This window comes from Chenopodium album, chromosome 11 (genome assembly GCF_948465745.1).
Source record: "Chenopodium album chromosome 11, dcCheAlbu1.1, whole genome shotgun sequence".
Taxonomy (NCBI): domain Eukaryota; kingdom Viridiplantae; phylum Streptophyta; class Magnoliopsida; order Caryophyllales; family Amaranthaceae; genus Chenopodium; species Chenopodium album.
Window position 1 is genome coordinate 11,406,181 of NC_137844.1, and position 23,184 is coordinate 11,429,364.

The 23,184-nt window shown below is 37.7% G+C and overlaps 1 protein-coding gene and 1 non-coding gene across 2 annotated transcripts; one reads left to right on the forward strand and one right to left on the reverse strand.

Moving 5' to 3' along the window:
- Window positions 1–5,014: 5,014 nt before the first annotated feature.
- On the reverse strand, window positions 5,015–9,196 carry LOC145566291 (uncharacterized). Its single transcript, XM_081625753.1, has 7 exons — window positions 9,072–9,196; window positions 7,779–8,137; window positions 6,951–7,636; window positions 6,266–6,843; window positions 5,808–5,981; window positions 5,536–5,712; window positions 5,015–5,327 (listed from the first exon to the last, which is right to left on the reverse strand). Exons 1-7 carry the CDS (start codon window positions 9,194–9,196, stop codon window positions 5,015–5,017), a joined length of 2,412 nt encoding a protein of 803 aa, XP_081481879.1.
- A 10,961-nt stretch (window positions 9,197–20,157) lies between these two features.
- On the forward strand, window positions 20,158–20,264 carry LOC145569749 (small nucleolar RNA R71). The gene has a single exon (XR_014096284.1). It is a non-coding gene; the product is annotated as a small nucleolar RNA R71 (small nucleolar RNA).
- The last annotated feature ends 2,920 nt before the right edge of the window (window positions 20,265–23,184 follow it).

Here is a 23,184-nt window from a genome sequence, read left to right on the forward strand (position 1 = left end):
ATAAGGTGTTATAAATTCATTCGTGGAACAAGGACGAGTACTCTTTCCCTCTAAAACCAACCAATTATGTTGTAGCTCAAAGCCTACACTTGCATGGTAGAAGATTCACCTCCGTTTATTCAAGTAACCTTAAAGTTACGATTCTCCATTTATGACTTTAAATTGACACACCACACACGTACTAATGCACATAACTTTGACCATTAATTTCTCTTACTACGTATATCTCTTCTGTTTTATCCCTATCGGCCTATCCCTATCTCTATTTCTATTCGCTTATTCTATATATGAGTATCATACACTCCATTAAATTAAAGTAGTGCAACTATATACAAGTAAAATAAAAATAGAGATAGAGTTAGAGATGGGAGACATAAAACTATTTAATAAGATGTACTGTAAAAAGAGAGAGAAGAACAGGAATAGATGGTTCTAAAGATTATTTTTGTAAAAAAAAAAGAAAAAAAGACTTTACTAAGTTCATAAAGGCATGTTATCTAATTTGGAATAGATGTAGACTAGCGAGAGGCTACACTACACTGGCTATTGAAAATTTCATCCTTTTTTTTTCAATACAATATTTAACATTTATACTATTATTAATATACCAACTTAATGTTGATTAATAACTAGACTACTAGAGTAATATATTAAAAACCACATGCCATTACATACTTCCAATGTTGCATTTCATTGACACAGTTCTTTTATTATGTTTGTCACTATACAAGTTTAACGATTAATATGTCTAATTATTAATAAGGAAAAACTATATGTAAAAGTTGATACTATGAAGGTATATGCATTTAAACGATTCTAATAAAATCTCACACACAAGTACTATTTGTATGTTTTACCATAATACACATCACAGACGCTAGTTAAATAGAATTAATAAATAGTGTCAAAAGTCAAAATGTTTTAATTAAAAAATGAAAATTTTGACTTTTACCACCTCCAAATAATCACTTATTGGCTTTTACCACCACCATATTTTAAAGTTTTATTTTACCACCAACAAAATTTTCAAAAATTAGATTTCACCAACTAACGAATTCCATCCATGAATCTGTTAGTAAGACCCACCTTTTTAACATTTCCTCTTTATCTCCCTCAATCTTCCATGCCAACCAGCCGGGAACGAAATCAACTCCAACTCAGTTGGTCGGAATTTCGTATGGGGTTAGGGAGGGGTCGAATTTGGTGTGGGCTAGGGAGGGGGTCAGAATTATGTGGTGGCTAAGGTTTTGGGGTCGAAAATTGGTGTTGGCTAGGGTTTTAGGAGTGGTTAAAATCCGGTACAAGGGGTTTTTATGGGTGGTCGGAATTTGGTGAATATGGTTTTGGGGTGGGAAATCGGTGGGAGAGGGGTCGGAATTCGATGGCTAATTTGGGGTCGAAAATCAGTGGAAAGGGGGTCGGAATCCGGTGTCAGGGCTAGGGCGAGCTTCCATAAAATCCGTCCGGAAAATTAAACAACGAGGATGCCAGCTTGTTTTGGGGTCGAAATTCGATGAGAGGTGGTTGGAATCCGGTGAGGCTAGGGAAGGGACTCGGAAATCAGTAGGGGAGGGGTGTCGAGGCTAGGGCTGGGAGCCGGTTGGTGGTTGGGTTTTTTTTTTTTTCTTTTAATTTTTTTTGTTTTTATTTTATTATTTTCTAATTTTTTTAAAAAATTACCCAATAATATGGTGACACGTGTACATGGTAGGCCCCAATAACGGATTTATGGACAAAATTCGTTAGTTGGGGGTGATTGGTGGTAAAAGCCAAATTATTATTATTATTTTTTTTTTTTTATGTGGTGGTAAAATAAAACTTTAAAATATGAAGGTGGTAAAATAAAACTTTAAAATATAGGAAAAATGCACTTTAATAATCCTAATTATGGGCGATTTACTTTTAATAATCCCAAACTAATTAAGGTTTATTATTTAATAATCCCAACTATGTTATGTGTTTGCTACCAATAGTCCCAACCGGTCAATATTAAGTCAATGACATGTTATAACAAGTAACCATGACACGTGTCAACACGTAATTGGTCCAAGGTTATTTTTTTGTAAAAAATATTAAAACATAAAATAACAAAAAAAAAAAAACCAAATAAATCCCAGCCACTCCTTACCACCGTGAATCCCTAACCCCTACCCCCCTAACCTCGCCAGACCGGTCGGCTACCCCCTTTTAGCCACCAAAACCAACCGCCCGGCCGATCCCGACCCCCAAAACTAATTACCCAGCCGAACGCAACCCCTAAAACCACCTGCCAGCAAACGTCGACCCCAAAAACCTCCTAAATTCACCGCAACCACCTATAGTTACATCTTTGCAGCGATTTTTTAATCGACGGAGGTGGTGTGACTGCGGGCTTGATCTTGGCGAGGGATTCGACGTAGACGGCGAAATCCCGGACAAATTTGGTGACAAAAATTGTCGTCAGAGCCTCATTACAAAGCTTCAACCATTCAAGTTTTTGAGGTCGAGGTTGGCTGGGAAGTTGTTTCGGGGGTTGGGGGTGGGCTAAAGGGGGTCGACCGGCCAGTGTAGGTGGTTAAGGGGGATGGCCGGTGGTTTTCGGTGAGGTCAGGTGTGGGGTTAGGGTTTGACAGTATGGAATCTGTGGATAGGGTGGCTAGAATTTTGGATTTTTTGGTTTTTATTTTTTATTTTTAATTTTTCTTTATTTTTTTTTTTTTAAAAATTTGGACCAATCATGTGTTAACACGTGGCTATTAAAACCAAATTTAAAAAAAAAAAAAACTTTTCAGCAGATTACCGGCCATTAGGACTATTAGAGGCAAACACATAGCATAGTTAGGATTATTAGATTATAAACCTTAGTTGGGATTGTTAAAACTACGCCTATAGTTGGGATTATTAAAGTGTATTTTTCCTAAAATATAAAATTGGTAAAATCCAATAAGTGGCTATTTAGAGGTGGTAATATAAAGGCAAATGTTCCTTAAAAACTTATGGAGGAAATAATATGTTGGATTATATGAAAGATATGGAATGAATGATATTTTATTGTGCAAATAGAAAGAAAAAAAAACAAAAAAAAAGTAATAATAATCATAGGGTTTGATAAAATCCATTTGTTTTGTTTTGTAATACCTGATATGAAATAACAAAGAAAACCAAGAAAAAGGGGGAAAAATAAACTAACAACAATTGCAATTCAACAAAACAAACCTATCTCAACAATCACCAAGATATATGAAATAGGGGTTATTAATCAAAGCTAACACAAAGTAAAGCTAGGATTAAGATGTAACCACAAATATTACAAAGTTGAATCACAAAGAAAGCAAATAATCATAAAGATTATGGGTAGAGAGAGAAAATCTCATTGATTTCAAAATTAAGCAAAAGTTGCTCCCAAAAGAAAGCTTAGCCCTATTTAAAGGCTTTACAAATAAACCCTAAATTTCTTAAATTACACCCCTTGGATTACAAATTAAAGGCCAAAATTAAAAGATAGCAAAAAGAAGCACAAAAGAAAAGAAGTTGTCCGCTCGAAACAGGGGCTCAGGAGCGGGCGCTCCATTATTGTGAGGAGCGGGCGCTCCTCGCGACTGCCTGGACAACTTAACTTCAAACGTTCATAATTTCTTCGTTTCTTGCTCAAATTTGGCATGTGACATGTTGTTGGAAAGCTCTTGAACTCTACTTTCACCTCCAACTTGAATCACCTAAAAATTCCTTATAACGAAGGATATATAGTGGAATGAAGTAGTTGCATCATACGTTGATAAGTTTCTTTCTTGGCTAACACATGGAATCCTTGGAGCTTTATTCCAAGGAAACAAAACTTACTCAAATTTGATGATAGTCAACCCCGATAGGTGACCACCAAGAAGTTTAGCATGGCTACGTGTCACAACACGTGTCACGTCTTCAAATCCTCCGCAAAGTTCCATGCACCCGCGTCAAACCCCTCCTCTTCAAAAGGAATTGCCCTCAATTTCGGATCATTATCACCAACATCTTCCTCAAAAAGAGAAGGAGCAAGATCACCAACATTAAAGGTATCATGAACTCCAAAATATCACGGAAGTTTGAGCTTGTATGCATTAGATCTCCACAACTTCAAAGGGGCCTTCGGATCTTGGCATGAGCTTGTTCTTTCTCTTAGCCGAAAACCTTTCCTTTCGAAGATGGAGCCACACAAGATCTCCTACATTGAATTCCCTTGGCTACTTGAATTTTTTTTCTCTTGCCTTATAACTCTCATTTGCTTTCTCAATCCTCTTCTTGACATCTTCATGAATCTTTTTCATCATTTCAACTCTATCTTTTTCCTCAAAACTCAACTCCTCTTGAGGAATACTAGGCAACAAGTCAAGTGGTAAGCGAGGATTGAAGCCACACACTATTTCAAATGGTGTTTTTCCGGTAGCTATGCAATGAGAGCGGTTGTAAGCAAATTCAACTTGAGGAAGTTTAACATCCCAATCTTTCATGTGCTTGCTAATGATAGCTCGAAAAATGGTGGACATGGTATGATTAGTCACCTCCGTTTGCCCATCGATTTGAGGGTGACTAGAAGTATTAAACAAAGAGGTTGGTTCCTACTAATTTCCACAAGGTCTTCCAAAAGTAACTCAAGAACTTAGGATCTCGATCCGACGCAATGCTTTTTGGAATGCCATGAAGCTTCACCAATTCTCTAAAGAACAAGGTAGCCACATGAGAAACATCATCGGTCTTGTGAAAGGAATGAAATGAGCCATCTTGCTAAAACGATCAAGCACAACAAACACGGAATAATTTTGCCTTGAAGTGCGAGGGAGAGCAACCACAAAATCCATACTAAGATCATCCGATGGGTGACTAGGAATCGGAAGAGGAGAGGAGAGTAGAGTCTTACATGGAATTGACTCTTAGCCTTATGACAAGCCCCACAACAAGCTATTACGTCTTGCACATCACCAAACATTTTAGGCCAATAAAAATGTTCTCGAAGGATGTCATACGTTTTTGCAACCCCAAAGTGTCCGGTTAGGCCTCCTTAATGAGCTTCTTTAACAAGTAACTTTCGATGAGAACATTTCGGAACACAAAACTTGTTTCTCTTGAAAAGGAAACCTTCTTGCATCATGAAAGAGCCATTGACCCCATCCTCACACTTCTTCATTAACTCACCAAAATCCTTATCATCACCATACAACTCTTTCAGCAACTCAAACCCCAAAAACTTCGCATCGAGAATAGTGATCATACAATGTCTCCTAGAAAGAGCATCGACCACAACATTTCTCTTTCCTTCTTTGTACTTAGAAGAGAAAGTGAAAGATTGGAGAAATTCAACCCATTTGGCATGTCTTGCATTGAGTTTATGAGATTGATATACTTAAGCGATTCATAATCGGAATGTAATACAATTGTACAAATGGTCTATGCCTCAAGTAATGTGACCAATGATCAAGAGCCCTCACAATGGCATAGAACTCCTTGTCATAGGTACTATATCTCATTCTTGCCCCACCAAGCTTCTCACTAAAATAAGAAAACCAGTTGAAAAAGTACTACCCCAACTCCAACTCCACTAGCATCATATTCAACTTCAAAGGGTTGATCAAAATTTGGAAGATCCAAGATTGAAGCCTCACACACTTCTTCTTGAGAGTCGCAAAAGCCCTTTGAGCCAATGGTGTCCACTCAAAAGTACCTTTATTCATGCATTTGGTTACCGGAGCCAAAATAGTGCTAAAATTTTTCACAAATCTTCGATAGAAAGAAACTAGACCATGAAAACTCTTAATTTAGTTAAGAGTGGTAGGAGTAGGCCAAGATTGAATGGCCTGACTTCCACCTTACTAGGGTCTATTGAGATCCCTACATTATAAATCACATAGCCAAGAAAAACAACATTATCCACCATAAAAGTACATTTTTCTAACTTGGCAAAAAGCCTCCTACTTCTCAATGTTTCAAATACTTGCTTCAAATGTTCAACATGATCAACTTCACATTTTCTATAAACAAGTATATCGTCAAATAAACAACAACAAATCTACCAATGAAGGGGCGAAGTACCTCATTCATGAGTCTCATGAAAGTGGTAAGAGCATTTGAGAGCCCAAATGGCATTACAAGGCACTCATACAAGCCTTGCTTTGTCTTAAAAGCGGTTTTTCATTCATCTCTTTCACGCATGCGAATTTGGTGGTACCCCATCCTCAAGTCAATATTTGAAAACACCTTGGAACCATGCAATTCATCAAGCATGTCATCAAGTCAGGGAATAGGAAACCGATACTTGATGTTAATATTATTGATGGCCCTACTATCCACACAAATCCTCCATGTGTCATCCTTTTTTGGAACCAAAAGAGCCGGAATCGAACAAGAGCTAAGGGATTCCCTCACAAATCCTCTTTTCATCAACTCATCAACTTGTATTTGAAGTTCTCTTGCTTCATCGGAAGTACATCTATAAGCCGGTCTATTAGGGATTTGTGATCCAAGAATAAGATCAATTTGATGCTTAATTCCCCTAATAGGTGGCAAATCGGGTAGGAGATCATCGAGGAAAACATCATGGTACTCAACCAACACTTCCTTGACAAGGGGATGGATTGGGTTCTCTTGCCGCTCACTATGTTTCCCTAAAAGACAAATAAAGACAATTTGTCCTTGATTTATCTCCTTTCCCATCTCATTTTCCCCAATGAGAAGGTTCTCTTTGATTGTGTTTCCCATACTCAAGGGTTCTTTGTGTTTAATTGTGGGGGACAAGGGGTTGAGTACAATCTTTTTCTTGTCTATTATGAATGAATTAGTGTTTTTTCTTCCATCATGCAACACATTTCTATTAAATTGCCAAGGCCTTTCAAGCTAAGTAAAATATGACAAGCATTCATAGGCAACACATCACAAAACACCTCATCCTTATATTATTTTCCAATTGAAAAAGAAGGAATATTTTGTTTTGTTACATTCACCTCATTGTGATTATTAAGCCATTGAAGCTTATAGGGAGTAGTATGATCGGTAGTGTCAAAATTGAGCTTGCTCACTAATGTTGTTGAAGCCACATTAGTGCAAGAGCCACTATCAATGATATGGTTGCAAACTCGATCTTTGATGGTGCAACGAGTTTGAAAAATGTTCTCCTTTAGCTCTTCCGCCAAAGGAGTGAAAATGGAGCGAAGCACCCTTCTAACAACAAGGATTTGACCCTCATCGGCTTCTACTAAAACCTCATCCTCCTCATCATATATAGGGTCCTCAAAATCCTTCTTCTCATCTTTGTACTCATCATCATCCATTTCACGAATCATCATAGCTCTACTATTTGGACAGTCATTAGCAAAGTGTCCATAGCCTCTACACTTATAGCAAGCCTTCCTATTACTCATCTTGTTATGGTCATCTTTGCTAGAAGAATGCATGAGAGCCTTGCCTTTGTCATCCTTGGCAATGGGCTTGCTTGTCTCACCCTTTGGAGTAAAAGGATTCTTGAAGGTAGGTTTAGAATACCCACTAGCACTATTTATCTTGTCATAATTCTCAAACTTCAAAGCCTTTAGCACAACTTGATCAAAACTTCCATGGGCATGTACATCAACCTTTTGCCTAATCTTTCTCTCAAGACCACCAATGTACCTAGCAATCTTATGCTCCGGTGCTGCTTCAATTCCAATTTAAGATAAGCAATTTGCAAATAATCTCTAGGCACAAAAGTCCTATTAATATGTTTCTTCAATTTCTCATAAGAACTGATTTTTTATTTTCCATCTTTCCTCCTACGATTTTTTAAGTTCTCTTACCACAAAGAAGCATATTTTTTAAGTTTAAGGATGACCAATATGCAATGTTTTTCTTCATTATAAACCTTATATTCAAACATATTCTCCATACTTCTAACCCAATCAAGAAATTCATTAGGATCAAGATTACCTTCAAAATCCAGAAATTCCAACTTGATGTTTCGGTCACGTTGTCCTCATGGTGTCGTTGGTGGTGTTCCCTTCTCCGGTGAGGAAAGTGAGAACCATCTTCTCCACTTGGGCTTCTCCTTTTAGGATTTCTTCTATTCTCCAATACATCAAGAACTCTATCAAACTTCCTTTCTAGAGCATCTAATCTAGAGCGCTCATTGTAACTTTCATCATCTTCATAATAGTACCTATAATCCATGTTTCTAGATAAAAAGCTTGTATCTTTGAGAGAAAAATTCAAAGTTCGTGGAAAAAGATGAGATCTTTTGAGAGGAGGAAAGAGAAATTCAAAAGGTAGAATATTTCTAGGCTAATAACCTAGGCTCTTGATACCAAATTGATATGAAATAATAACCAAGAAAACCAAGAAAAGGGGGGGAAAATCAACTAATAACAATTGCAATTCAACAAAATAAGATAAACCTATCTCAACAATCACCAAGATATATGAAATAGGGGTTATTAATCAAAGCTAAAACAAAGTAAAACTAGGATTAAGATGTAACCACAATGATTACAAAGTTGCAATCACAAATAAAGCAAATAATCACAAAGATTATGGGTAGAGGGAGAAAATCTCATTGATTTCAATATTAAGCAAAATTTGCTCCCAAAAGAAATCTTAGCCCTATTTAAAGGCTTTACAAATAAACCCTAAATTTCTTAAATTACACCCCTTGGATTACAAATGAAAGGCCAAGATTAAAAGATAGCAAAAAGAAAGAAAGTTGTCCGCTCGAAACAGGACCTCGGGAGCAGCCGCTCTAAGGGTAGGAGCGGGCGCTCCTCACTACTGAAACTTCAAGTGATCCCATAGGAGCGGGCGCTCCATTATTGTGAGGAGCAAGCGCTTCTCCTGGGGGAACAGGCGCTCCTCGCAACTGCCTGGATAGCTCAACTTCAAACGTTCATAACTTCTTCGTTTCTTGCTCAAATTTGGTATGTGACCTATCGTTGAAAATCTCTTGAACTCTACTTTCACCTCCAACTTGAATCACCTAAAAATTCCTTATAAAAAAGGAGATATGGCGGATTGAAGTAGTTACATCATACATTGATAAGTTTCTTTCTTGGCTAACACATGGAATCCTTGGAGCTTTATTCTAAGAAAACAAAACTTACTCAAGTTTAATGGTAGTCAACCCCAAGAGGTGACCACCAAGGAGTTTAGCATGGCTACGTGTCACAACACCTAACATGTTTTCAACTTCCTCCACCAAGTTCCATGCACCCGCGTCAATACCCATTTGGGATTTTCCAATGCATTTTTGTAATCATCAATATATTTACTTTCATACTCTCTAAAAAACCAAAAGCTTTGATCTCTCTCCTCTACCCCTAAAACACCCTCCCCCCTCTAACCCTAGGAACTCGCCGGAGTTCCGACACCGAGGTCGTACTCCGGCGAGTCTCTTCCTCTTCTTCTCTTCTTCTTTTCCTTACTTCTCCCTTTCCCCCTCCTCTATTAAGCGTCTTTCTCACACTATAAAATTTGACGCCCTCACCTTCTCAAGATCAATTCATCCTACTTTGAAGGTGTTTGTGTAAGCATATCCCTGTTAAAGACGGTTTTGAGGGGAGTAATTTCGAATGCTGGACTCTGTCACCCTTCCTACCTTAGCGTGGAAGGATATCGTTTAAAGGATTTTGCCAGGAAACAAGGTCTAAGGACTAGGCCTAATGCTGCCGTCAAAGGTCATTAGTAATTTTTACGCTGACGAAAACGATAAGTTAGAGATAGGGTTTCGTGGATCCTTGCTCTGGAGGGTTAGGCCTTACGCCGCCGTCGGGAGGAATTCATGACAGGAACGGGAAAGTTAGGATTGAGGTTTCGAGGTTCTTTGTGTTCGTGGTTGCTGTTTTTCGATTTGGACGGTGCTCTTCCTCTAATTTGTTCTCTTTCCTAAGTATGTTTTTTCTTGATGTTAATTAGAGTTTGCTTGTCTTTTTAAGTTATTTTATGCTTTTTGGTTGCTTTGGCTATAGTCTTTTGGATGGTTGTGTGCAAAAGGAGTTCAGGTCCTTTGTTAAGGATTTTGATTTTTCTATACTGTTAAGGGAGTTTACAGGCTATGTTGTTAGAGGGATGAACAAGATGTTGGCCTTGGCTAATTAAGGTGAAGTGTGTGTTTAGTTGGAGTGGTATTTGGTGTCTTTTTTCCCCCCTTCTTTGTAATGATTCTTGTAATCATTACTCTTGAAAATTACTATCCAAAGCAGACGCCCAAACTTTGTTTTGGGGTTTCACGAGCCTTGACAAGCTGAAGTCGTATCACCTTATCAAAAATAATTCCTAAATCCTCTAACTAAAACAAATAGGGAAGAAGGGTCAAACCATAGGGAAACGAGTCGATTTATTCCTAATTAAATTAAATAACCTAAATTATTAGGTAACCAAATTATTAATATGAAAATAACTAAACTACGAAGATTAAAGTTTTAGGAAAAAAATCAATTAATAAAAGCCTAGGGTATAGGTTCACCAATAAATAATATTCCAGGGTAAAACACAATAATCAATCATCAATGCTTTAATTAATCAGATCATAAAGGACTTTCACTACGTATTACAATCACAGAATTAATATACCGGTATTACATCACATCTTTCGAATCTTGACTTAACCATTTATAAATTAACCTGCCTATTGAAACTAAGCCTGAACATCAATACTCATCTGTCGAATCTCGAATCAATATTGCAAAACACATACAATTAAACTAGGCTTAATCTAATTGGATAGCATTAAATCAATCAATATGAAATTAATCAAGCATTGACAATCAACAATAATAAATTACTCCTTCATATTATTTACAGATCCCCACAACCCTAGAAAATAATCTACTCACATATAATTAAATCTAAATTAATCAAAGCAATTAAGCAAAACATGATGAACAAAAGAAAATAAATTACTGAAATAAAGAGGGAAGAAATTGTTACCAAAGTTAACAGAAATAATGAATTGAACTAAACCAAGAGTTGTAGAGAGAGACACAAGAGAGAAGTTTAAGCTTAGGAAAAAAAATTAAACTAATGAAAGAGAGAGATAATTGTATCAAAGAAATTAAAACGTATTAGATCCGCCCAGCCGGCCCCGCCTTTTTTCTCATTGCACTCTCTCGCACCCGGCCCGGCGCGAGATCGGGCGAGGCATGCCCTTTCTTGATCTTCTGCCCCGCCCGGCCGGGCGCGCCTTCGGGCGAGGAGCCTGACCGAACAAGGCCACTTGGACAACCTTGGACTCTCGATTTGGGCTAACAACTTGGCCCAAACGCTAATTTCCTCCTTGGGGCTTTAATCACTCGGTCCAATGTCTCGGCTTCTCATATGTCGAGCCCTTAATCACCAGTTTGTTAATTCTAACTGGCCTTGGGCTATGAAATATGGTCGTGTTCCTCCAATGCTCGTAGTTGCTCTAAATAATCCCGGGAAAAAGCTCCAAATATGCAATTTCCTACAAAACGCTACCAAAACTACGAAAACACTAGAAAACACACATTAATAATAAAAGTGGCTCTAAAGAGCCAAAAATACTCCTAATTATGACCAAGGGACGGGGGTAAATCACTATATAAAAAAGACATATCAAACTCCCCCAAGCCAAACCTTTGCTTGTCCCAAAGCAAAGAGCTCATCAATGAACAAATAAAACATACTTCACCCCAAATCGATCAAAAACAAACATGACCAATTCAAGGAAAATCTAACAAGTATGCATCAAAACCAACCAATCAAATCCATCCAATCACTCTTCCTCCCTAACAATTGTCAAATAGAGCAAACCACAAGAGCATATAAAACTCTAGACTAGTGCTCATGCACTCAAATCTCATTTATGTGGCGGATATAAAATGTATCCGATCACTCACCATCCCAACCCTTTTATGTGAACAATGCCCTCCCAACTCACAACACTATTGTGTTTAAAAGACATACACTCAACCTAAATAGTCGACTCGAAATACATCAAATCATTCTTTGCATTGATAAACAACTAATTTCACATTCACACAACTCTATGCACAAAGGTCGAAACGTGTTTAAATCTTGTAATGTAAGGATTAGGGTAAAAGGTCGGATAAATTTGGGAAAATGTGAGAGTAAAGTCATGCTTAAGGGAACCATAATCCTAATAAAACCAAGGTCAAAAATAAATAATGATCAACCATCTCCAACATAACTCAACTTCACTAAAATTTCACCAAACAAATAATCCAATCATATGAAACATTCCCAATACTTACAATTTCACTCGTGAAAATATAACAAATTAGAACTTGAATGATTATTAAACAAACTTTGAACTTTTCAATTTGAATTTTTTCCTTATTGAAACTCATTTTTTTCTTTCTTTTCAACCTTCACATAGAAAATTTGATCATCAAACAATTTTTTTCTTTTTTCCTTTTTGAAGTTCACTTATTTTCTTCTTTTTTTTTTCCCCTTGAACTTCTCTTTTTTTTTCACTATCATGCTTTATTTTATTTTTTTTCCTCAAGATATTCAACATTCAAAACCCTCAAAAATAAAACACAATCAAGAACAAATCAACTTCTCATAACCACCCAAATTGTGCAAATGATAAGCACACTACAAACTCCCTCACCTCACTCACTAATAGCTCCCCTAAGCCAAGCTTGGGACTAGTAACCAATGGGGCAAAAATCGGCTTGTAATGTGGCTAATAAACAACAAATAGTCAAGGCCACAACATGGGTAGCAAGAAGGGAACAAATGTATCTAAATTCATCTGAAGGCTACCTAAAAGAACAAATGCCTTCGTCCTCCTCAATGTGCATAATAATGAATCATACAAACACTACTCAAAGTTGCAAACCAATACTAAAATTCATTGACATACCAGGAACTAACACTCATTCCTTACCAAATCAACTAGTCAAGCACTATATTCACAAGTAGTTGGGCAAAATTGACTTATGTTAAGGCATTCAAGCAATCAAACATCAAATCATAGCTAGCCTATCCACAATACTCATCATCATATACCAAGAATCAAAACAATTTTCATATGTATGGGGCACAGGGAAGCATGATTTATCATTCATTGGATCGTATTTTTTATTTTTTATTTTATTTTTCTAATTTTTTAGTATTTTCCAATTTTTTCAAAGCAATAAAATCTATACTAGAAAGCAATAAAATTAAACTAAACACACCAAAAATAAAAGAGAAAGAAGAAAAAGATACCTAAATCCAAAAATATCCCCCAAGCCAACATCAGACAATGTCCTCATTGGCTCGGGAATTAGCCTAGCATGGCTAATCCTCATCCTCATCCACCGAGCCAAATCCTCCGCCACTACCACCTGCACCACCAGAAGAGCTGCCACCAAAATAGTTAGGGTTAAAAGTCCCCCCCCAGAGGCCCCCCAAAAGGAATGTCCTAGCCATATCCATGCAACGCCGAATAATTAGTGTAAATACCATGGGAGGTGGGATCTATATATCCCTGAGGTGGTGCCTGAAACCAATCGGGGTGAAGAGCATCGTCGGGAATGGCACCCCGAGGAGCATAGTCATCAAACATAGGATACAAGGCTTTACCCTGCTTCCTCTCAATGTACCCTAACCGTTGGTTTATAGAGCCAACCATCCTCCTAAGCTCCCCATGGGACCCCTCAATACGACCTATGTCTAGCCCTATACTCTGCATGTCTCAAACGGTCTCGGGATCATGCCTATGGGGTGGTGGTGGTGCTAGCCCCTAGGCATGGGCAACTAAAAGGTCGTAAGTGTATTTCTCTTACCTAGGGGGAAACGCGGTCAACTCAGGGTTAGGTAGGGGAAAGATACGCAATGGGTCATTTCCTATCCTGACACACCAATGGGGGATTTGCTGACAATCTAGCTCTATCCAATCCAGACTCTGCAAATACCTAGTGGTCATAAGAGTATCCCCCCTATAGTTAGTGAAACCCTCAGCCCTAGTTTCACTAAACCCGGCCTTCTTAACCGCTATCCTAGTGATAAGGCCTCCTAATCGGATAAGAGTCCTAGTGGTGGTACTAGCGGTGGCATGTCTACTCAAATGGTTGATGATATACCTACCTATGTTCAATTTACCAAACCCAAACACATAGTGTCCTATGATAGCTAGTTCATTGGTTTGTGCATTGTGCGGTTCATACCTACCTAAAAAACAAGCGCCCGGAAATCTTTGAAAGATTTTAGGGATGGGATGGTGAATAGGTCGGGCACTAGCATGTTGGGAATTTGGGGTCGGTAAACCAATTAAAATAGAGTATATATCTTCCATTTTGTAGTTTTCATGCCAAGCCGTAGGGTGTGCGGTTCAAGATCAAATAATTTGCAAAATTCGACATAAGTTAAACTAACATTTCTATTGTTGAATCAAAAATGCAAATTAGGACCATTTTTAGTGTTAACAACATTCAAAGATGACAAGAATTCACATGTTAATTCACGATATGTAGGATAGTGCATATCAACAAATTTTCTTATTCCTATATCATTCGTGAATTGTCTAACATGTTCATACAAACCTAGAGACTCAGAGAAGATCGGTGTAGCCACCGAGAATGAATTACCTCGCGCTCATAGAGCTTGATGAGCCGTTCCCGTTGGGTTTGTGTTGTAATTCGGATTGTCGGCCACTCCTAGAGTTGTAATTCCGGATCATATGCTTGACTTGAGCTTGAACCACGCCCCTCTTGAGTTCTTGGCCTCTTTGATGCCATTTTTGAGAATGGGTGTTGGAAAAATTTGTTTAAAATTAAACAAAAGTGGTATAGAGATGTAGAGGGTGAAAGGAGGAGAAAAAATATGTAAAAAATTTTGGATTTGCATGAGAGATGGAGAGGAGATCTTAGAGAGAAGGTAGAGGATTTTTGAGTTTTTAGAGAGAGAAAGAATGGAGGAAAGAGAAATAAGGAGGAAAGAAAGAAGAAAGAAGAAGAAGAAGAGGGGCCCGGAGTATGTCGCGCCCGGTCGTGTGGCACCTCGCCCGGTCGGACGATCTAAGTTCATAGTTTTTGCCGCGCTCTCGCCCGGTCGGGCGCCATCTCGCCCTATCGGGCGAGCCTTACCCTTCAAAATTCTTCATCTGTCGCGCCCAATCAGGCGCCAGATCGCCCGATCGGGCGAACAAAATGTCCGTACACGACACGTCTTGCTCCCGGTAGGGCGAAATTCTTGGATTTTTGACTTCCCTTCTCGCGCCCGGTCGGGTGGAGCTTCGCCCGGTCAGGTGTGCTACAGCAAAAGGGGGTTCGAGTTTTACTTTTCTTTTCTCAATATTTTGCTAACTCTTTTTCTCCAAACCTGTACAAAAACTCTAAAACTAATTAAATTCCCTCCTCTCTCCTCTCACAAGAAAAAGGAAGAAAGAAAGAAAGAAAGAAAACTAAACTAAAAAGCAAGAAAGTACGGGTTGCCTCCCGCAAAGCGCTGGTTTATCTAGGTTCCACACGACCTTCTTACCATATGTTTATCAAGATGGAACAGAATCAGGTGAAGTAATTCAACTGCACCAATCATAGCCCCTTCATGGTATAGCTTGAGTTTTTGACCATTTACATTGAATTCATTACCATGATCATCGTATAATTCCACATAACCGAATTTATTTGCCCTTTTGATAGTAAAAAGACCCGACCACCTTTACCTCAACTTTCCTAGGAAAAGTTTAAGTTTAGAGTTGAACAACAAAACTTTGTCACCCTCTTTGAAATCTCTTGGAAGGATCATCTTGTCGTGCCATCTTTTAGTCTTCTCCTTGTAGACGCGTGCACTATCATAGCCCATCAACCTAAACTCATCTAATTGATTGAGTTGTAGGAGCCTCTTTTCTCCCGCTAGCTTAGCATCCAAATTGAGCTCTTTAATAGCCCAATATGCCTTGTACTCTAATTCCGCAGGGAGGTGACATGCTTTACCATACACAAGTCTAAAGGGAGTAGTACCAATTGGGGTCTTAAATGTGATTCTATACGCCCAAAGGGTGTCATCTAACTTGTCACTCCAATCTTTCCTAGATTTTGCTACCACCTTCTCTAGAATGGCCTTGATCTCATGGTTAGAAACTTCAACTCGGCAACTAGTTTGGGGATGGTATGCTAAACCTGTCTTATGGTATACACCATACTTCTTGAAAAAGGTGTCTAAATTCTGCTCATGAAAGTGAGATCCTTCATCACTAATTATCGCTCTAGGTACTCTAAATCTGGGAAAGATAGTTTTCTTGAAAAGCGTATGGACCACCTTGGCATCATTGGTAGGTGTGGCAATGGCTTCAACCCACTTGGATATATAATCAACAGCGACAAGTATATCGATTCCCTCATGAAGATGGGAAAGGTCCCATGTAATCAACACCCCAAACATCGAAAATTTCAACTTCCAATATGTTTGTTTGAGGCATCTCATGCCGCCGCAAGATGTTGCTAGTCCTCTGGCAAGAGTTACAAACCTGCACAAAAGAGTTAGCATCCTTGAACATGGTAGGCCAGTAGAATCCTGACTCATTGATCTTAGCCACCGTTTTGGTGGGACCATGATGTCATCCATAAGGTGAGTTGTGGCATCTAGTAAGAACACCGTGAACTTCCCATTCGGGAACACACCTGGGAAATAGTCCATCTGCACACTCATGAAACAAAAAGGGATCATCCCAAAAATAGTGTTTAACATCAGAAAGGAATTTTTTTTTCTGTTGGTAAGACAGGTCAGGAGGTAGAGTACCGCCCACCAAATAATTTGCAAAATTGGCATACCAAGGATGTTGCTCTACGACTGCATACAAGTGGTCATCAGGGAAAGAATCATATATAGGAAGAGAATCCTTATCCTCATCATACCTGATTCATGACAAGTGATCTGCCACAACGTTCTCTACACCTTTCTTATCCTTAATCTCTACATCAAAATCTTGGAGCAAGAGAACCCAACGGAGGAGCCTAGGTTTTGATTCTGCCTTGGCTATTAAATATTTCAAAGCTGCATGGTCAGTAAAAACAATAACTTTATAATTAACTAGATATAATCTAAATTTTTCTAAAGCATAAATCACAGCAAGAAACTCCTTCTCCGTAGTGGCATAGTTAACTTGGGTTTCATCCAAAGTTTTGCTTGCGTAGTAGATAGCATGAAAAACCTTGTTCTTTCTCTGTCCTAGCACGGATCCTAATGTGAAATCACTGGCATCACACATGATCTCAAAAGGGAGGTCCCAATCAGGAGCACGTATGATAAGTGCCGATATCAAACCCTGATTAATCTTGTTAAAATCCTCAAGACACTCATCAGTAAAATTAAATGGGGCATCCTTGAGTAAAAGCTGAGTTAGTAGTTTAGCAATTTTAGAACAATCTTTGATAAAGCGACGATAAAACCGCGCATGACCTAAGAAACTTCTAACCCCCTTAACGTTAACTGGAGGAGGTAATTGCTCAATCACATAAACTTTAGCTTTATCTACCTGTATACCCTTATCAGAAACAATAAGACCAAGAACTACTCCCTCATTCACCATAAAGTGACACTTTTCCCAATTTAAAACCAAATTACATTCTTCACATCTTTTCAAAATTTTAGTGAGATTAATAAAACATGCATCAAATGAAGAACCATACACACTAAAATCATCCATAAAGACTTCCATGATAGACTCTATGAAATCAGAAAAGATACTCATCATGCAACGCTGAAAGGTGGCAGGGGCATTACACAAACCAAAGAGCATTCTACGATAAGCAAAAGTACCATAAGGGCATGTAAATGTAGTCTTTTCGTGATCTTTAGGGTAAATTGGAATTTGGAAAAATCCCGAATACCGATCCAAATAACAAAAGAACTTATGATTAGCTAACCTCTCAAGCATTTGATCAATAAAGGGGAGAGAGAAGTGATCTTTCTTAGTGGCGATATTTAATCTATGATAATCAATGCACATATGCCACCATGTAACAGTTCTAGTGGGAATAATTCATTTTTATCATTTTTTATAAAAGTCATCTCACCCTTTTTAGGAACTACCTGAACAGGACTTATCCACTTTGAGTCAGAAATAGGATAGATAATACCTGCATCAAGTAATTTCATAACCTCTTTCTTGACTACTTCTTGCATATTGGGGTTCAACCTCCTTTGGGGTTGAATGCATGGCTTATAAGTGTCCTCTAGATGTATCTTGTGCATCAAAAATCAGGGCTAATACCCTTGAGATCGTCAATACTGTACCCTATTGCCCTTTTGTGGGTACGAAGAACCTCTAGAAGTTGGGAAGTTTGTGGGTCATCAAGTGCAGTACTAATGATCACAGGGTACAATTCCTGCTCATTAAGAAAAACATATTTTAAATGAGAAGGGAAAGGTTTTACTTCAGGTTTCTTGACCTCTGCAGGTTTTGATTCCTGAACTAATTTTACTACCTTCTTGCTCTTTAAAGGATCAAGTTCTTCAATTGCGAGAGCTTTTTCTATAGCGTCCACCTCTGTACTCCAAATACTCGCATTACCTGCAGTTAATTCGCCACAAAGAACTTCCTCCAAGGGATCTCTTACCAGTACCTATGGTAAGCTTTCTTCACAAATATTATCCATTATATCAATCACATCAATTAAACAACAAATTTCCTCTAGCATAGGTCCTTTCAAAATCTTCCCTAAATTTAAAGTGATATTATCATCTCCAACAGAAAGGGTTAGTTTTCCATTTTTCACATCAATTATGGCTCCTGCAATGTGGAGGAAATTCCTACCTAAAATAATGGGAATTTGTGTATTCTCAGCCATGTCTAAGACAACAAAATCTACAGGGATAAAAAATTTACCAACCCTGACAGGAACATCCTCTAGAATACCTAAGGGGTATTTAACAGAACGGTCTACCATCTGTAAAGTAATGTTAGTAACTTTTAAATCACCCATAATAAGTTTAGAACACACAGACGATGGCATAACACTAACACTAGCACCCAAATCATATAATGCTTTATCAATGAAGACATTACCAATATGACAAAGGATAGAAAAACTACCAGGATCCTTTAATTTAGGAGGGGATTTATTTTGCAATAAAGCACTACATTCCTCTGTAAAAGCTACAGTTTCTACCTCATCAAAGGCCCTTTTCCTAGTCAAAATACCTTTCATAAATTTAGTTTATGCAGGAACCTAAGTGATTAAATCAGTAAAAGGAACTGTCTATTTGGGAATGGAAGTTTGATGACTGGACCCTGCACATCTCCACCTTTGTCCTAAGATTTACCCTGCAAAGAAACATTAGAAGAGTTAGTTTTCTCTTGTAGCCCTACAGGGTTAGTAACATTAGTACTTGGTACAAGGGAATCAGGATTAGCAACAGGTTCATCATCTTTGGGCATAGGAGGCCCATCATAGTGTGAACCACTCTTTAGAGTAATTACATTGGCATGATCTGTAGGGTGGATTGGTTGTGATGGTAGGGCTCCCTGCTGACGGGTTTGTAGAGAAGACGAAATCTGCGCAATTTGATTATCCATAATTTTATTATGAGCTAGGATCGAATCAATTTGTGTATCCCTACTTTCCATGTGCTTTTCGATATTTGATAGCATCGCTCTAATTTCTATCAAAGCAAGGTCAGAAGATGAGGAGGGTTGTGATTGGGTTTTCTGACCAGAGTTAGGATGGTAATATTTCTGCTGTGGTGGTGGTTGTTATTGTGGTTGTTGTGGAGGTGGAGGATTTTGCACATTGGTACTCTGGTACGAAAGATATGGGTGGTTCCGGAGGCCGAGATTATAAGTGTTGGAGTATGGGTTATTTTGCCTATAGGTTTGGAAAATTGGAAGGCATTAACTTGCTCCATAAAACTCCTACAATCTTACTCCCAATGTCCTACAATTCCACAATTTTCACAAAAAGATTCATTAGAATTATTAACAGCAGAAACATTAGCTATGGAAGTAGGAATAGCAGTACTAAGATTATCTAATTTTTGGCCAATAGAAGTTAATTGATCTTGCAAAAAGGATAGTGAATCGACATTATGTTTGCCTTTATTTGCAAAACCTCTAGGATTCCCGTATTGGGAATTATGAAAATCGCCATCTCTTCGATAACCTGACCTGCATCATCTACATTTAGATTCATAAATCTACCATTAGCTGCAAAATCTAAAATTTTTTTGGATGAATTTTCAATCCCATTGTAAAAGACTTGGATTAATTGCCACTATGCTAAATTATGATGGGGGCACTCTCTCTGCAGATCCTTGAACCTTTCCCAAGCCTCATATAGAGTTTCATTTGGCTCTTGAGCAAAGTTTTGAATTGCACTCCTCAACAAAGTTATTCTTTCTGTAGGGTAATATTTATTATAGAAATTCAAAGCAAGAGTTTCCTAGTCAGTGTAGACACCTGATTGTGTCTCCCCAATAACCAAACCCAGTGATGAATATCTTTCATGTCATTGATTATCGAACAAGGTGAAATGTGAAAAGTCTTGTGATGCGGTCGTTTTAATAAAAATACTTCTTTCTATTTTCGAAAATACTTCTTTTCGTACTCTATTTATGGAAAATTTCCAATCCTGTTTAGTTTGGTCCATGATAAGGGTTCAATAATGGTGTAGTTGGATGGGGATTGAAAAAAACTTTCCAATGATATATTATAAGCCCAATTCCGATGAATAATGAGGAACTTATGGCCAAAATACTAAATTGGGCCCGAAATGAGTTTTATGTACGGCCCAATGATCAAGTAGAAGGCCCATTAATTATTATTCCTTAAATCATTAGGATTAACTTTAATTTTCTAGAATAATCTAGAAGATTATTTTAAATTCTAGTGGAATTAGGATTAATAATTATAGAATTTGATTTGAAATAAAACAAATGTTTTAAAAGATTAAATCTGATTTTATAGGATAAGTAGGGCGTTAATTAGTCTAATTTAATTATATTAAGGACTCCGTACGGTTTTAAATTAACGCGTTCACCATCACGCCGCGATGGACACTGTCGCACCGCGATGGACACTATCGCATCGCGATGGACACTGTCGCTCCACGATGGAAGTAGTTTTACTCCGAATCGAATTCGATCTTTTCTGATCGTTTCGGGACTATTTTCTCTATAAATAGGGTCTTTATTCCCCGTTTTCAATCTGATATGTCTATTTTATATAGTATTTTACCCCCGTCCCTTGGTCATAATTAGTAGTGTTTACTTTTATTACTAATATGTGTTTTCTAGTGTTTTCGTAGTTTTGGTTGAGTTTTATAGGGAATTGCACTCTTGGAGCATTTTCCCGGGATTTTATGGAGCGACTACGAGCATCGGAGGAGAACGACCATCTTTCTAGCCCAAGATCGGTTAGAGTGATCGAACCGGTGATTAAGGGCTCGACTTATGAGAAGATGAGGCATTGGACCGAATGATTAAAGCCCCAAGGAGGATATTTGGTTTGGGCCGAGTTACAAGCCCAAACAAGAAGTCAAAGTATCCCGAAGTGTCACCGCCCGGTGCAAGGGTCTCCGCCCGAAGGTGCGCCCGACCGGGCGCGAGAAGGGAAGCCCACGAAGAAAAAAAAGGCGGGCCCGATTGGGCGCATGTTTCTGAGGAGAAGTTTAAGCATAGTTTAAGTTGTTTCAACTTAGGATTTTCGAGCTTAGTATATATACACTTTTGTTAAGCGAGTTTAGGATTCTCTCCCTTTTCCTTACTCTCTCTCTCTCTCTCTCTCCTCTTAAACTCTAGTATTATTTTCTCTTTCTACAACTCTTTGTTTAATTCTATCTCTTGTTTCCTTCAACTTTGGTAACGATTTCTTCTCCTTTAATCTCAGTTATTTATTCTCTCTCTTTCATCATGACTTGTTTAATTGCTTTGTTTAGTTTATATTTAATTATGTGGGAGTAATTTTCTTTCTAGGGTTATGGGGATCCATAAATAATATGAAGGGGTAATTTATTATTGTTAATTGTCAATGCTTGATTAATTTCCTATTGATTGATTTAATGCTATGCGGTTAGATTTGGCCAGATTTAATTCGTATGAGTTTAGCAATATTGATTCGAGATTCGAGAGATGAGAATTGATTTTTAGGCTTAGTTTCAATAGGCAGACTAATTTATAAATAGTTAGGTCGAGATTCGAGAGATGAGATTTAATGCCGGTAAATTAACTCTATGATTGTAATACGTAGCGAAAGCCTTTATGATATGGTTAATTGATGCATTGATGATTGATTGTTTTGTTTTACCCTGGAATATTATTTATTGGTGAACCTATGCCCTAGGTCTTTTATTACTTGATTTCTCCCTACTTTTATTTCTCCCTACTCATATTCTTCGAAGTATAGTTCCTTTAAATAACAACTTTTGGTTACTTAATAATTTAGATTATAGTAATTAATTAGGAATAGAAAGACTTGTTTCCCTGTGGATTCGACCCTACTTCCCTATCTATTATTAGTTAGTGGTTTTAGGAATTACTTTTGATTAGGTGATACGACTTTAGCCTGTTACAATCACCAACAATAATCAACAATCATCTAATTCTATTCTTTCTCTCTCTAAGCTAGAAGCTTATTCTTTCTCCCTTTTTCTAAGCCTTCCCTTTTCAAATAAAAGACCGCATTCACGAGTCTTAGACGCCCCTAGCCAAGTTCGAAGTTGCCTTCGCCCTAGACGTGAAAGGTTGATAATTTCTGAGGGTTTGGTCCAAATCCCTATTTCAATTATTTAAATTAATTGTTTAATTTAGTATTTTCCTTGAAGTTACTAACGTGTGTATTGTTTTGATAGAAAGAGATACGAGGCAACGAAGTAAGTTGTTTATTGCTCTATATCTTTAGAAAGTATGTTTATATTATTTTAATTCCTAGTATCATGTTAGGATGTTATTTATTGCTTTCTAGTATCATGCTTAGGTTGCTTCCTATTTCTTCTATCATGTTAGGGCTAAAGCTTTGATTTTTAATATTTAGTGACATGCTAGGATTTGTTATTAATCTTGTTAGTATCATGCCTAGGATCTTGCTAATAATATTATCATGCTTTATTGAGATTGAATATTATTATTATGATGATGATGATTTGTTGTTAATTATTATGTTGCTTGATATTATTGTCATTGCTCGATCACACCCTCTCTTGAAGGTTTAAAGGGAATTTGTATTTGAAATCACGCTTAATAAGATAATTAATAATTTTATTTAGGCTAATGTGATTTTAATTCATGTGATCGCCAATAATATATTTGTTT